Source organism: Gadus morhua, chromosome 7 (genome assembly GCF_902167405.1).
Source record: "Gadus morhua chromosome 7, gadMor3.0, whole genome shotgun sequence".
NCBI lineage: Eukaryota > Metazoa > Chordata > Actinopteri > Gadiformes > Gadidae > Gadus > Gadus morhua.
The window spans coordinates 23,364,638-23,380,296 of NC_044054.1; the positions used below are offsets into that span (position 1 = coordinate 23,364,638).

Sequence of the window (15,659 nt, forward strand, 5' to 3'; positions counted from 1 at the left end):
TCCGTCTTGAGTGACTCGCTCCCATCCACCACAAAGTTGTTAGGATTAACATGTTAAAATATTAATGCTGCATCTGCACGGCGAATCGACCGAGAGCATTAAAAAGTTAGTTAGTACACTCGCAGTGTTATATTTCTCGCCCGCTGTTCTTCTTTCGCTCAGATTCTCTGAATCAGAAAATGTCTGTCTCTCCATCTCAGTCTCTCGCTCGCATCGCGTCGCTCCGTCTGTGTCTCTGTGTGTGTCTCTCTCTCTCTCTCTCTCTCTCTCTCTCCTCTCTCATCTCTTCTCTCTCTCTCTCTCTCTCTCCTCATCTCTCTCTCTCTCTCTCTCTCTCTCTCTTCTCGCTCTTTCTCTCTCTCTCTCTCTCTCTCTGTGTCTCTCTGCATCTGTGTTTGTGCGCGTCTCCCTCTGTCTCTCTCATTCTGCCTTGTTTCTCTTCTGTATCTCTGTCCCTCTGTGTCTGAGTTTGAGCGTTGTCTCCTGCTCTCTCTCTCTCTTCTCTCTCTCTCTCTCTCTCTCATCTCTCTCTCTTCTCTCTCTCTCTCTCTCATCTCTCTCTCTCTCTCTGTCTCTCTCATTATTTCTCTGTCTCTCTGTGTGTCCTCACTGTGACTCTGTCCCTCTGTGTCTCTCTCCCTTTGCAGGCCAACCTCTCTCTCTTTCCTCACCTGTAGTTTGTAGGTGTGTCTGTTAAAATTCGGCACAGTGTTTGTCGGCATGTTTTTAACATGTTCATCTTACAGTGCTATGGGTTCTGTGGTCGGTTGGTTTGTCGCCCCCCTCCTCTTCCCAATCAGAGGAAGGGGAAAGCACTCCTGGTTCGGGAAGGGTTTGCAAAGACGAGCGAGAAATGGACGGGGCTGGATGTCAAGAAGCTCATATGATTTTTTCTATTATAATAGCAACCTAGTGGAATGTTTACAATCTCTCTCTCCCTCTCTCTCTCTCTCTCTCTCTCTCTCTCTCTCTCTGTCTCTCTAACTCTCTTTCTCTCTCTAACTCTCTTCTCACCCCCAACAGACAAACCTGAGGTGAAGATAGTGGTGGAGTTTCCCCAGGGCCTGACGAGGGAGGGGGAGAACCTGGAGCTAACCTGCCAAGCTAAAGGCAAACCCCAGTAAGTTGGACACACACAAAGCTTCATATGCACGCACACACACACACACACACACACACACACACGCACACACACCTTCTCTAACATAAACATACTCTGTCCACACTTACAGGCACACACAGTCTCTCATACATACATACAAACCCACAGTCACCAGGCTTACACGCACAAACCCCCCCCCCCCCCACACACACACACACACACACACAAACACACACACCACACACATTCACACAAAACAGCCACAGATGTGCCGTACATGCAGATGCATTATTATGGACCAGCGCTAACAAATACTGACAACAGTGCAGATTGCAGAGGCTATTTTTAACGCATTTACCTCAAAGGTTAGTAAATGACAACAGCTGAGCCTCCTCTCTTTATTAGCGTCCCTCTGCTGCGCTGCAGGTGTTGTGCTGCTGGCACGGCTGCCCAACGCATCCCCATTGGATGATGATTGTCATGTGACGTCCTCCTGCCATCACATACATGCAGCATATGGCACACCATCAGTATTATAGTTTATATTTATGGTACTCTCGATTTTATTTGCAACTTTATCCACCCAAAATTAACAAAAGGTCATGGTTGATATCATCTTTATAGTTTTCATCACGTTTTAATGCAATGATATGCTCTATACAATATAATGTTTACCATTCGTAAAAAGGAAAGATAAAAATCCTTCAACCTGATTTCTCTTTGCTTGAAGAGAAATCAGGTTAAAACATAACCCGGTTAAAACAGGTTAAAACATAAGCCCAGTCATTTATTCCTGACATTTCAGATCTTAGTTTGCATGGGGTTTGGGACTTGCCTGCAGTGTCCGCACCTGGGTGCAAAAACAAACACAAACAGACAGACACACACAGACACACTCAGACACGCATGCATATTAAACAAGTAAACCAACACACATGCAAACTCCATTTTCCTGGGGTTTCCATGCAAATGTAAAAAAAAATTAAATATGAACACACAAAAACCTTTTTAAATCAATTTTAAAACGGTTTAAATTGCAAGTGCACTTGTGTGCACACACTTTAAAACACACACACATAGACTAGCACACATACAATTGCAAAGAATTCACCAAAATTCCCACGTGTACTTTTTCCGTACACTGACCTACAACCACCATGTAGTTTTTCTCCCTGATACTAGAGACCCCCTGTCAAACCCCCCATTCGCTTGAGAATGCCGGAAACAATCTCCGCTGAGCGCTGGAATTTGGAAGTCATTTTCATGAAAACGTCCCGAGCTCTGGAGTCATTAGCACAGATAAAGTGTGCATGTGAGCACGCGTGCGTGTTACTATATTTTGTATTCCGAACACTTCCCTTCCCCTCCCCTTGCTGGCTCCTCTCCAACCTGGAGTCGTCACTCCTCACGTCTGTCCGTCTGTCTGTCCGTCTCCTCTCTGCGGGCTTTTGCACATTTCTTTGTTATTATTTTCCCTCTCCCATGTGCTCCCCCACTCTTCCTAAACCCACTCCTTACTTCCACCAACACACTTCCTTCCCAAATCTTTTTTGTCTATCCCTCTCCCAGGTGTTTGCGTTTGTGTGTGCGTGTGTGTGTGTGTGCGCATGTGCCTGGGTTTTCTTGTGTCTGAATTATTCTTTCCAAGCCAATCTTCCCTTTGAAAATCACCCGCACCAGCCATTAAATGTTGCATTGTATATTCATTTTTCATTTTTTTCCCCTTCAGCAACGGCTGGGCCCAAACTACAATTTTTTGTATTCTCATTTAAAATCCTTCTCTTTCTTTGTTGCTTTCATCTGGTTTTTTTAAATTACCTCTCTCATGTACTCTGCCTCCATTCCCCATCTGATCTATTTCAAATGGAGGAAAATGAGTTAAACTGCCAGAATGCGAGGCAACAGAAGAGGGGGAGAGAGCGAGGGAGGCAGAGAGAGAGAGAGAGTCATTCTCCAGGGAAATAACAGCCACCACCGGTGGTCCTGGAAGGTTGCCTTTACAAAATGGAGGTGTTTTGGTCCTCGGAATGATGTTTATTTTTCCTTCTTTGTCACCAGCCATATTGAGGTGGTTCTGTGAAGACTGTGCCATTTTTGTTTAATTTGAAACTAATAGGTGTCATAAATGTTTACGTCAAATGCAAAGATGAGGTCAAAGTCTATGACAGGTCCAGCTTAGATACATTCATACTTTAAACTAATTAGTTGTATTCTCTTGCAAATCTTTTTCTGCCTCGTGTATCAGGATTTTCCCTGTGTATTGGCGAGGCATTTTCAAAAGCGTTTCCCTTCTCACAGGCTCTTTAACTTATGTAACAATGCACTTTGCATTCAGTTCCCCTGGTGCTGTACTGTAGGAGGAACAATGGCAGTCACAATGTGCCACGTGACGCAATGCTACAAAAACAGGTGTGGAGCTGCAAAGCAAACCCACACATTCACGCAAACCATAAATGTCAGAAACAATTTACTACACTTTAACGAAGGGTGAAATAAAAAGAGCTGCACACAGCTCAGAGAAATGAACTCGCTAAATATTTCTTAGTAAGTGTCCAAGAGTGGCTTAATCCTGGCAAGAACTGTTTTTGGCCGAAAGACATGAGCTACTACATGCTCGGCGTTCTGTATTCACAGCCGAGCGTGATAGTATATCAGAGGGGTTGGCATGGGTGAAGTGAATAGAACACTCCAGTCCTCGCCAAAAGGTACTCAGTTTGATCACCAAGGTCTCCCAGACGCCTCTCACCTTCTCCCAGCTTCCTGAAAGACCCCGGTATCTGCATCCACCGCCGGTAGCTGCATATAAGAGCGTCCGCTAAGTGATCCAACGGTAAGCACAGGTCTTGCTGTCTCTCTCTCCTCTCAGGCCGCAGAAGGTGAACTGGGTGAAGGTGGACGACGAGTTCCCGTCCCACGCCGTCATCACCGGCGGCGACCTGTACATCGAGAACCTCAACAAGTCGTACAACGGAACGTACCGCTGCGTGGCCACCAACACGGTGGGCGAGGCCTACGAAGACTACGTCCTCTACGTCTACGGTATGCCCTCGTGAGGGGTTTGGGGGTGGCGGTGTGTGTGTGTCCGTTGTTGTGCTGCTGTTTTCATCTTTTAACTTGCCCCCCTCCAGCAGCTCATCCCCTGCCTGGATGCGCACCTTTGTTCCTTCGTTCTTTAATGAGTAATGATGTCTTCTTTCATGCCTTACCTTCGTTGGTGTTTTGTTCCTGCCTTCTTTCATGCCGGCCTTCCTTCCGTCCTAATTTTCCCGACTCCCTTCCATCACGCCCCCATTCATCCATGGCTTTTCTCCTATTAAGCACGACTTTCTTCTGTTTTCTCTCTCCTGTCTTCCCTTCCCTCCATTTTTTCCCCTCCAATCCCTGCCCATGAACACTTTCTTTTCAGGGTTGTTGTCAAGGCGACACGGAGGCTTCTGAGATCAATGACTGTTTACAGCCTCGGATGAAATGAATGCCACTTTTCTCATGTCAACCATACAGTTATCACGTCCATACTCAAGCTCCTCTAATCTAATAGCATGTATAAGTACATATATGCCTTCATATGTATATATAGAGATATATATGAGCATCACATCCCACCCCCCCTGCCACTAACATTATCTCCCCATGCTCTGAAACCTTCAGTACGTTTTGGACTTCCGTGTATTACACTCTAATGTGCTCATTTAGCTGTGGCCGCCCAAATTACCGTTTCGCTATCTTTGCTTTTCGTAGGTGCCAAGCCAGCACGCAGAGGAGTCGTTTAGCTTTTTTCTTTTTAAATTATTTTCTAACCGGTAATTATTACAGTGAAAACATTTGTGCCGCTTGTTTTATTTTTCGTCTCTTTGTCATTTATTGTCGAACTAACAATAAAGTGTCCACAGCGACGGACGGTCTGCCAGTTAAAGGGAGGCTTCTTCGGAGCGCTAATGATGAACACTGTCAAGAAGCACATGGTCACTACGATACTGCTTATACCGCCACCTGCTACCTGAAAGCTGTTAGTAGTTTGCAATGGATAGAGTACGCTTTCTTTTATTCACTTGTGTGTGTGTGTGTGTGTGTGTGTGTGTGTGTGTGTGTGTGTGTGTGTGTGTGTGTGTGTGTGTGGGTGTGTGTGTCTTCGTGTACACACAATTGAATTTGTGTGTGTGTGTGTGTTTGTGTGTGAGTGTGTGTGTCTTCGTGTAAACACAATTACATTTTTATGTGTCTGCTAATGGTGTGTGCGTGTGCGTGTGTGTGTGTGTGTGTGTGTGTGTGTGTGTGTGTGTGTGTGCATACACAGTACTTCACTGTGCTCTTTGCTTTTCTCATAATCATAATTACCAGTTTCAAAGACAAGTGTGTGCTGAAAGAAAATAGTTTTTTCCTGTGCCTGTGTGTGTGTGGGGGGGGGGAGTTAGCAGGTGAAAATACATTATTCAAGAAAAAAAAAGAGAATTGCCTTGATTATTCAAAGGCCGGCAACAGTACTTCTGTACCTGATTTGCGGCTCTTCTGCCTGAATATTCATCGCCTCCATAACAATAAGGGACTGAAGAATGTAACAAAAGATAGTCTTGAATAGATAAAAATACCAGTTGCACAGAGCCACACATCTTTTATTTTAAATGTTCACCATTCCCTCAATGGAAGGAATGAGAACGTATTATAACTTGAAAGAACGTTAGAATGCACAAAGGTTTTTCAATCATCATGTATCCTGTGTGTGTGTGTGTGTGTGTGTGTGTGTGTGTGTGTGTGTGTGTGTGTGTGTGTGTGTGTGTGTGTGTGTGTGTGTGTGTGTGTGTTTGTATAGGCACTAAGCTGCTATGAGCTGCTCAGTGACAATCAACAGCTGTGTAATAGCAGATGTCTGACAATACTGTTCTATACATTCGTAGGCGCACCTCAAAAAAGATTGGTACGCTTGAAAGAACATAGGCACAAATCATCTTTGCCACATTTGCTAACAGTCCATATATATCAGTATATATGATATATGTATAAATATATATTAAAGTATGGAAGGACAGATCGCTTAATCACTCAATATTCTCAAATCGCAGTGGGATTTATTTGTGTTCCCTGTGTGTGTGTGTGTCTGTGCGGTTTGTGTGTGTCTGAAATGAAAAGACTATGACAGAAGCTGCTTCTGCTTTGACCCTTGTCCGCATACTCCAACCTGCTGAAAAGACAACACTCCCCCACTGAGATTACGATGTGTTGGTGAATTGTACAGAGCTGTGTGTGAATCTGGCTCAGACCATGCACAACACCGTGGGGGTGGCCTTGGAAGTCTGTCTCTCTCTCTTGCTCTCTTTTGCTCTCTTTTGCTCTGTCTCGCTCCCTTGCTCTGATGCTGCCTCGGACGCCCACCCCTCACCCCCATGGGGAGATCAACTAAAAACGACAGACACACACAAAGATAAACACAGTAATGCAATATTTGGGACAACTAAAAGGCCTGTGACATAATACCAACAACCATTACAGGAAAGAAAGCTTCTGTAAAAGCCAGCCTTTTGATGTTTCCCACCCCCTCCCCCAATTCTAATAAGGTACCTAAACGCCAGCGCCACCACGGTCCATGGTCCACGTAAAAAAATCATGTTACAAAACAAGTTTGAATAAAAAGCGTGCTGGGCCATCACAAAAGCCCCTCGCCCTCTCTCATCCCAAGAGTCGCCCAAAGCCAGGCCTAAGGAAACGATCATAGTGGTCGAGCAAACACAATCTCATGTCCCGTTAGAAGACACTCATAAGGGCGTCCCGCTCAAGGAACAACCGCGGGCAGGCTGCAGATCGGCCTGCTCGGACCTAAACACTAGAATATCCCCAAACATTTGATGTCGTGCACCATCTTCTCCATTCACCTCCCAAAATGCATCAGGAGCCACGAGGCCCTGGCGATTAATCCTGCCGCGGCGGCGCAGCTCATGCACCCCCAGCACCGGCGGCCGCAGTTTCCCGCCTGACAGCAGCACTCTTTTACAGCCAATAAAAAGAGCTGGCTCCTAAATTCTCACTTGCCTCCCTGCGCCTGCTTCAATACTGCCCAATTTTTTATTGCATGGTAGCGGCTTGTTTATTGACCCTGTTGCGCTCTATTCGTCTTCCTTTATGTCTTCACTCATTCCTCGGAGCCCCTCCGGTTGCTTTTGTCCGGGCCGGCCTAGGGGGACTCTCCCGATGGCACCGTCGTCCCGTCCCCCCCCCGGCTCAGAGATGGGAGCAGGGAGCTCGCAGCTCGCATTCTAAAGCTTGTGGTTACATCGTTGGATAACGGCTTTTTCGTAATATTCTAAATTTAACGACGTGTTTGGCGCTGACGGAAACGGCAGAGGCTAGTGCCTTCACTGCGGTCTTGGAACGGAAGCCAATTTGTATTGCAGGGTTTTTCATTTCATTTTTTCTTGCTTTTTTCAGTGCAGCCACTACCTCGCTGACTATTAGATGGGGTTTAGATGTTGTTGCTCTGGGTAGGTTTTGTTTCGGGTTTTTTTATTGGTTGGTTCTTTGTCTCAGGAGTATAATGGAATGTAAAAGACATTAAAGAAACATTGCACCGCCCTATGCTGCTTTTAGTTTCCTACAATTGAGATTGACTGAATCGGATTGGTCTTAACCAGATTTCAATTTAGCAAGTTGAAATAGTTTGATGGAGGTGTCCAAAGGGGAATAGTGTTGGAATTGGGTGAGTTTGTATGACGCAAATGTGGTTGATTTTTGTTTTCAATGCAGAACATTGAAAACAAATAATATATTAATAGTGATTACTAATTTTATGGGAAAGGAAGGAGAGGGACTCCTGTGATGACATTGTTTAAAAACCTTTCCATGTTAAATGGACTCTGAACAGTAAAATCACTTCACTGATCTTTTAGGTCCAAAATAAGGGGGCCAAAGGAGTCATAAGGAATTAACTCTGCTGACCACAGCAGCAGGGTGCCTATGTGAATGGCTTACATGTGCCTCTGGACACGGCATGGCTTAACATATGATTAAACCCTAAACCTGCCCAATTAAAGGCGAAGCATACTCTATTGACAAGTCTCTCAGTGGATACCTCAGCCCCCCTCTTCAAAATTCATAAATCATGAATGTAAAAAAAATGAAGAGTGCAGTGAGTCAGCAAGGAGTGAGAGCAAACTCAAACGTGCACCACATCTGAAAGCTAATCAGCTCCAGTATTCTTTGATATCCGTGCACCGGCTAGCCGCAGAAAACACAAAAAACAGAAGGCAGGGCCAAAACATGCAGTAAACACGGGGCCAGTCTTCCAGTCTGTTGCCTTTAATCTTTTCCTTTTTTTCCCGCCTCGTCGCTGCTAAGTTTTTAATGAGCTATTGACACTGATCCCGAACATCTGCCCGGGCCCCTCGCAGTTCATGATGGGATAAAACCAATTAAGTGGAACCACTGCCGAGCTGGCTGGAGTGAGCCTGATCTCCTGAGCATGTGCGAAAACTCATCAGTGCAAACCTTCTCCTCTTGCCAGACGTTCCCCCAACCAGCCCCCCCCACCCCCCATCGGACCACCTCCACAGCCATCGGCCGTTCCGCACAGAAGCCCTTTGTTTCGGTTTTGAGCAGTATTTTTTAAACACTAGGTGAATTAAACAAGAGGAAGGTGCATGTTTTAAGAAAACTGCCACCTCAGCACAGTGTGTGTAGTATTGATCTGCAACACCTGAAGGCCTTGATGATTTGCATCTGAACTTTTGCTGCAGGCCGAATTCCGAGGGGCTACATAGACCTCTCTGCCTTCCCCTTTTTTATTGTTTGATCCTAATTCTAATGAGGAAGAATAAAACAACAATATTTTTTGAAAATATTAAAAGCCAAGCAGCCAGTGGTGCAACAACTGTGTTCTGCCCTGGAGGTAGACAATCCTCAAGACCACAAACAACCAATGTGCCCTAAGGGAAGACAGAGCTCCTCTTAGTAGATCTTTACCTCCTCTGCCTTTTATTCACTATTAACCAGATTGAAATGAAACTAAATGTTCACTTTTGATTACAAGTACACCCAAAATCAGGGTTTATCTGTGCAGGAGATGAAACAGAATAACGTCGGTTCGTCAACTCAAACGAGAACCCCAAGGAAGCTCTGGCTTGCTGTGGTTCATGCTACGTTTCTCTTACGTTGAACATCCCCTGTTGTGTTGGTGCTTTCACTCATTCCTTTGGACGGGAATGCATAATAAAATCTAGACACTGTCCTTGCAGAAGGTTTTATAAGTACACATGTAATACTTAACTGAACTGGATGCCTTATTCAAAGCATTTGGGCATTCGATGTCCTTGTTCCATCCAAAATACCAACAAGCCTGATCTAATTGGTCGCAATGTTATGGTTTTACATCTCATTTGGCCGCATCACCACGTCCGTTTGACATGGTGATGGGGCTGTGATGAGGATATGAGTCAGGAACTCTGTTTGTTGCATTGGACGACCGATGGAAGAGATTGACGTCACCTTTGCATCACTACTTGCTCATGGTACGAAAAGACGGTCTTTTTGTCCTCAGTGCGTAGCTATAGACACAAGTCTGCAGCAAAACTTTGCTTTTGTTGTTGACTTTGTCTTTGATATTGCAATGTGTCTTTTTTCTTCTGCCAACATTCAAAGAAATATCTGTTTTTTTAATGGATAACAATTCAAGCCAAGTTTACTTTCAAGGCACTCCACTTGTTCATCTTGGTCCCAATTTCATCTAAGAAGAGATGCCTTTGTAGGGTAGCACGATGAGTTGCTCCCTAGCAACACATTCTCTCTCTCTCTCTCTCTCTCTCTCTCTCTCTCTCTCTCTCTCTCTCTCTCTCTCTCTCTCTCTCCCCACCCATTTTGATAAAAAAAAAAACACCCCTGAAAGACACTGCTTGTCTTCCTTGGTTTCTTTTTTTCCTCCCCACCCCCTTTTTTCGATTCTTGCACCTTTTGCGTGAGCCCCGCGGTGGTCAGTCCACTATCCAGGAGGAAAGCAGCAGCATGCGGAGGCTGCTAACCAGGGCCGAGCTGCCTGCGGCTGATTACGGCCACACCTCCTCTGCCTCCACAGGGGAACTGTCACTGTTGATATCTCCTATGGCTGTCGGCCCAGGTTGAAGGTGTCTGTGTGTGTGTGTGTGTGTGTGTGTGTGTGTGTGTGTGTGTGTGTGTGTGTGTGTGTGTGTGTGTGTGTGTGTGTGTGTGTGTGTGTGTGTGTGTGTGTGTTTCTGTGTGTGGGAGAGGGGGGAGAGGTCCTACCTGTCTAATGAAATAAAACAATTACAAATAAGGCTTGGACTCTTGCTAAAGGCACTCTCTCCAACGGGAGCGGACGCACACGGTTTATTACAGAGGTGGTTTCCTCCATGTTGCCATCGATGTAACTCATTGGTTTGTCTGGATTCCGGGTTTGTTTGCCGCCAGATACCGCGTTCTTCAGTGACATAGTGTTCAACTCTCTCCGCAAGGTATCAAGTGTGCATTATTCCCGTTTTTGTTTGTCGAGATTGATCGCCCCGTAACCATGACGCCCACGAGTGGCCATGCTGCTGCCCGTGTGCTCGTTATGCAATTAATCACTTTCTAACAATGGAATGCCCACCGCCGTAGTCAATATATTTCATCTCATTCTCCCTTGCTGCCAGTAGGTGGAGACCAGGCGGGGGGAACTCACATTGAGTGCTGCCGTACCTCCCACCCCCCCTTCCTATCCATGCTTTCCCAGTGGCCCAGTTTATTTGATCCTTTTTTAAGTTTTGTGCGTCGTTTTGCCGTTTTTTGTTACTTTTGCACTCCTCCTTTTGCCGGCCCCATCATGTGTTTGTGGTGTACTTTTTGTTTTCCCCATCCAGATGCCCCCACCACCACCCCTTTACCCACCACCACCACCACCTCCACCACCCCCGCCTCCACCACCTCCGCCGCCATCATCTCCCACTCCCACGGCCCTCAAGGTACGGTGTCCCCTCCATACGCCGCCTCGCACCGTGTCCGTGGATGTGTGTTTGTGTGTTTGTGTATTGTGTGTGTGTGTGTGTGTGTGCTAGCGCTGAACACGTGCACGCCGTCTTCGCTCGCCCGCGCTGCACCCATTCCTTCTTTGCTACGTTTGGAGATTACACGAGAACGCTCTGTATGTTTCCCAGTGATTCCAAAGCGTTAAGTATCATTGATATATTCATTTTTCATACACTTGTTAATGCTGGCTCACCCCCGGAATACCGTGAATAAGTTATGCGTTGTCCTCCCCAACCCCTGACTCGAGTGTAGCCACAGACTTTCTTTTCGGTTTAAAAATAGTCTCGGGAGGAGGAGTGTTAACCAGTGTTTGGAGCGGGGTCTCTGCGGGGGGGGGGTGTTCCAGGCGGGCTGCCGGTATCGCTGACCCACGTCCTCCCACCAGGCCAATGTATACGTCTTCCCACGTGGGAAGCGCTGAATATTAATTGGTCGATTGCCGTTTCATGCTCCACTGTCCGTGCGCCTGCAAGATTAGAGCTCCAGCAGGCTTTCTGTGTGTGTGTGTGTGTGTGTGTGTGTGTGTGTGTGTGTGTGTGTGTGTGTGTGTGTGTGTGTGTGTGTGTGCGTGTGTGTGCGTGTGTGCGTGCGTGTGCGTGCGTCTGTGTGTGTGAATGCATTACCATATGTGCCCCATGAGTACTGTATGGAGTGTTAATATGCATTTATGTTCTTCGCCAGATACTGAAGCTGGCGAAGAACATCGCCAATGCTAAACATCGGTATGCTGAGGGTTCCAGATCTAAGCTCCTATTAGAAACGCCAGATCCTTAAAGTATTAGGTACAACTATCACTTTTTGATGATGCCGTCAAACGATGAGTAAAACGCAAAAATAAAGCATACTATATACAAATATTTTTTCCAACCTGGTATCTGCCAATACATTAGACTTATGACTGTATATCTGCGTACCCACATATGTGTGTGTGTGTGTGTGTGTGTGTGTGTGTGTGTGTGTGTGTGCACATGTGTACGTGTGTGTGTGTGTGTGTGTGTGTTTCTGTGTACGTGTGTGTGTGTGTGTGTGTGTTTCTGTGTGTGTGTGTGTGTGTGTGTGTGTGTGTGTGTGCACATGTGTACGTGTGTGTGTGTGTGTGTGTTTCTGTGTACGTGTGTGTGTGTGTGTGTGTGTTTCTGTGTGTGTGTGTGTGTGTGTGTGTGTGTGTGTGTGTGTGTGTGTGTGTGTTTCTGTGTACGTGTGTGTGTGTGTGTGTGTGTGTGTGTGTGTGTGTGTGTGTGTGTGTGTGTGTGTGTGTGTGTGTGTGTGTGTCAGAGGGAGGCTTGGAGCAGCCAACCATACAGGTCCTGGTGTGATTGGCAGGGCTGATGGAGCTGTAACCCTGGAGGCCCTGGGCTGCAGTTCTTCCTCTTTCTAACACACACACTCGCACAAATTATACACATGTACATGCACACACTTTCATTTCTGCCTGTTTTCTACCAGTTTTATCTTAATCTTGGTCTGATTGTTCCCCCTCTCTGAGCCCCGGATTATTTTCTGCTAACACCCGTTCGTCTTTCGCTTTAAAATGCCTCTCCAATTTCACACCATTAGAGATCTCTGGGCTAAAACCCAGTTCAACGACCATTACAAAATACAAGAGTATTTCTGTTCTTGTCTGGGTCCTCGTCTGGGGAAAACAAAAAGATTTGAGACGTTTGACTCCTCTATATCTGAAAGGTGCAGATGAAGGCAGAGAAATATAAACCTAGCTTTAGGGCCCGGCATCAGGAAAATTGGCCTGGCCAGTAAATGCAATCAAAAGTCTCTCTGACGGGCAGCTGGATTGCAATGAATCCCCCTCTGAAGGAGAGCGAGGCGCCACGGCATTGTGCTTGATTATAGCATCTGATTGGATTAAAGGCAGCGCGGCTAACCACGCGGTGGTGCCGTGATTGGCATCTCCTTTCGCGTTTGTTTTTGAGGAGAAGAGCGAAGTCTGGGAGGAGAGAGAAGCCGGAGTGGAGGAGCCGCTCTGATTATACCTGCGCTGATTCATTTAGCTCCCGAAAGGGATTCTTCGTGGTGAGTCGCAGTAAAAACATAAAATACAATCATCAGGCTAATTCCGGCTGCCTCTTGAGCGCCACCGCCGGGCAGAGAGAGCGCACGGAGGAGGTGCAGGCGCCGGTATACACCTCCCACCTCACCTCCCTCACACTCACTCCTTCTCGGGATAACCTGGAGATGCGTCGACAAGATCTGTGGGCCGACCGATTAAAAAACAAGGGAAAAATATCCAACCGCCATCATCATCATCATCATCATCGCCATGGCAGCTATTTGCATGTTATGAAACCGCTGCCCACTCATCGCCTGCCCCTGCCTCCCAAGATGTCCTCTCTCTCTCTCTGTCTCTCTCTATAACTCTCTCTCTCTCTCTCACTCTCTCTCTTTCTCTCTCTATCTCGCTCTCTCGCTCTCGCTCTCGCTCTCTCTCTCTGTCACTCTTTCTCTCTATCCCTCTATCCCTCTTATCTCGCTGTCTCGCACTCTCTCTCGCTCTCTCGCTCTCTCTCTCTCTCACTCTTTCTCTCTTTCCCTCTATCTCTCTTATCTCGCTCTCTCGCTCTCTCTCTCTCGCACTCTCTCTCGCTCTGTCTCCGTGCTTTCAAACCCTCTCTGGAGCGTTCCGCTATTGCCATGACTATATAGATGGAGGCGAGTGAAGCGGCCTCTGTCATACTTACTCTTAACTGCCAGCAGTTGATTTTATTTACACACACACACACACACACACACGTGCATGCACACGCGCACACGCACGCACACTCACACTCACACATTCACACTCACACTCACACACACACACACAGACACACACACACACACACACACACACAGACACAGACACAGACACAGACACACAGACATGGGCAAGGTAGAGCAAAATGAATGGTGCTAACTGAATCCATCAGAGTGGGATGGGGGCTATTTTTCTATTTTTTGATTCAATCAATTTCCTATTAAGAGGAGATAGAATGGCGTATTGAGCCCTTTCTAAAAATCGTTTGACCCCAACATGGAGCGCTTAAGTGCCTGACATTTTAAGATGACTAGATTGCTATTAACATGAAGCAAAGTAAACAGCTTAACAACAGAGCCCTGCTCGCAGCCTTTCTCTATTCATTTTGCTATTTACCCCCGTTTTTACTTTCTTTGTTGGTTTGTCAGATAATTTATTTGTTCACCAAGCCAAAACCCCTCCTCCCCCCCAAAAAAGTAAATGTACTCTGTTTTTTTCAGAATTGTATTATAATTAGACGGACTATAAAACACAGTTGTTACTTGTTTGTCATTGGTTTATTCAAATTTTACCCCACCTATATCCACTGGCTGTCTCTGGCGGATGTAGCTTTTGTGCTGATTCACACTTTTCCCAAGAGTTTTAGGATCAACTAGAATCTACAAAATCCCCTTAACTCCCTCCGCCACTCTCATTCTCCTGCCTTTCTCCTCTCGTCTAGAGGTGGAGTTTGTGAGTGATGTTTTCAAAATGTGCACTGTCACCAGATTTAGGATTCCTGGAGTCTCAATCCCACGGTAACAGTCCTGTCAGTACCAGGAATTCCCTGAGCTGCTTCAGGTGGGAGGTGCACGTGGTGCCTCGAAAACATCCCAAAATGACTCAAAACATCTCGGGGACAGGCCGCTGTCCAAATCAGAACCCATCCACACACACAGACACAATAGAAAAGAAGTGGGGAATACAGAGAGCACAAGGGGAAATGCAAAATTATTTTGTAAGCGGCTTAAATTGTGCAACCGCCATCTGGCAAACTGATTCAAGAATTTAAAAACATGTACATGCTCCTTTTTGCAAATGTACTCGCAGCGCTCCCCCTGCAGACTCAAACACACACACACACACGCCCTCTTTCTTTGACAGATTATGCCACCATCTCCGTCCCACATGTTCCCTTGACCACTTCAAAAACAACAACCAGAAAGTAATGGCAAAACTTGATTATGGTTTGGTCTCACACACACACTGCGGTCATGTGAGACATCCACACGTATATTTATACACACACACGGTAGTGCGAATGCACTTCAGGGGAGATGTATTGCGCTCCATGTCAGGCGAACACAGGAGTGTGAGCCAACTCATCTTCCTAATGTGGAGGGTTATTGTCATTAGTGCGCCATTATTACGTACTGTGATGGCCAAAAATAGATGGAACTCATAAAGCAGGGCCAAGAGGCAATCAGTTCGCTTGGCGGTGGCTTAAAGCACCAATGCCAAGGATGTATTGGCAGTCACGTCGGGCCCATGCATGGGCGCCGACGCAGACACGCGTGCAGCGGTTCTCTGGACCTCAGTCCCCACAATGGAACATGTGGCTTAAAAAATAAAACGCACAATGAGAAACCTTTCCCTCCTCGTTCGCACATCAACACTTCTACTGCCTTTTTGGACGTATCCTATGGAGAACATAAGTATCTTAGAAACAACATGGGCTGCGGTTTAATCCCCTTCGTTTTTGCCTGTCAAATGCCGCCAGGGGTTGATTGCAGGCTCTTGCAGCAGTAGTACAATGTAAAATCTAGCGTC

General features: G+C 46.3%; 1 protein-coding gene across 1 annotated transcript in view; it reads left to right on the top strand.

Moving 5' to 3' along the window:
* cadm1a (cell adhesion molecule 1a) overlaps nucleotides 1-15,659 on the top strand; it is a 272,264-nt gene that overhangs the window by 235,178 nt on the left and 21,427 nt on the right. Inside the window, 3 exon segments of the mRNA XM_030361356.1 lie at nucleotides 1,024-1,120; nucleotides 3,969-4,141; nucleotides 10,936-11,037. Of these exon segments, the coding sequence (XP_030217216.1) occupies nucleotides 1,024-1,120; nucleotides 3,969-4,141; nucleotides 10,936-11,037 (372 nt within the window).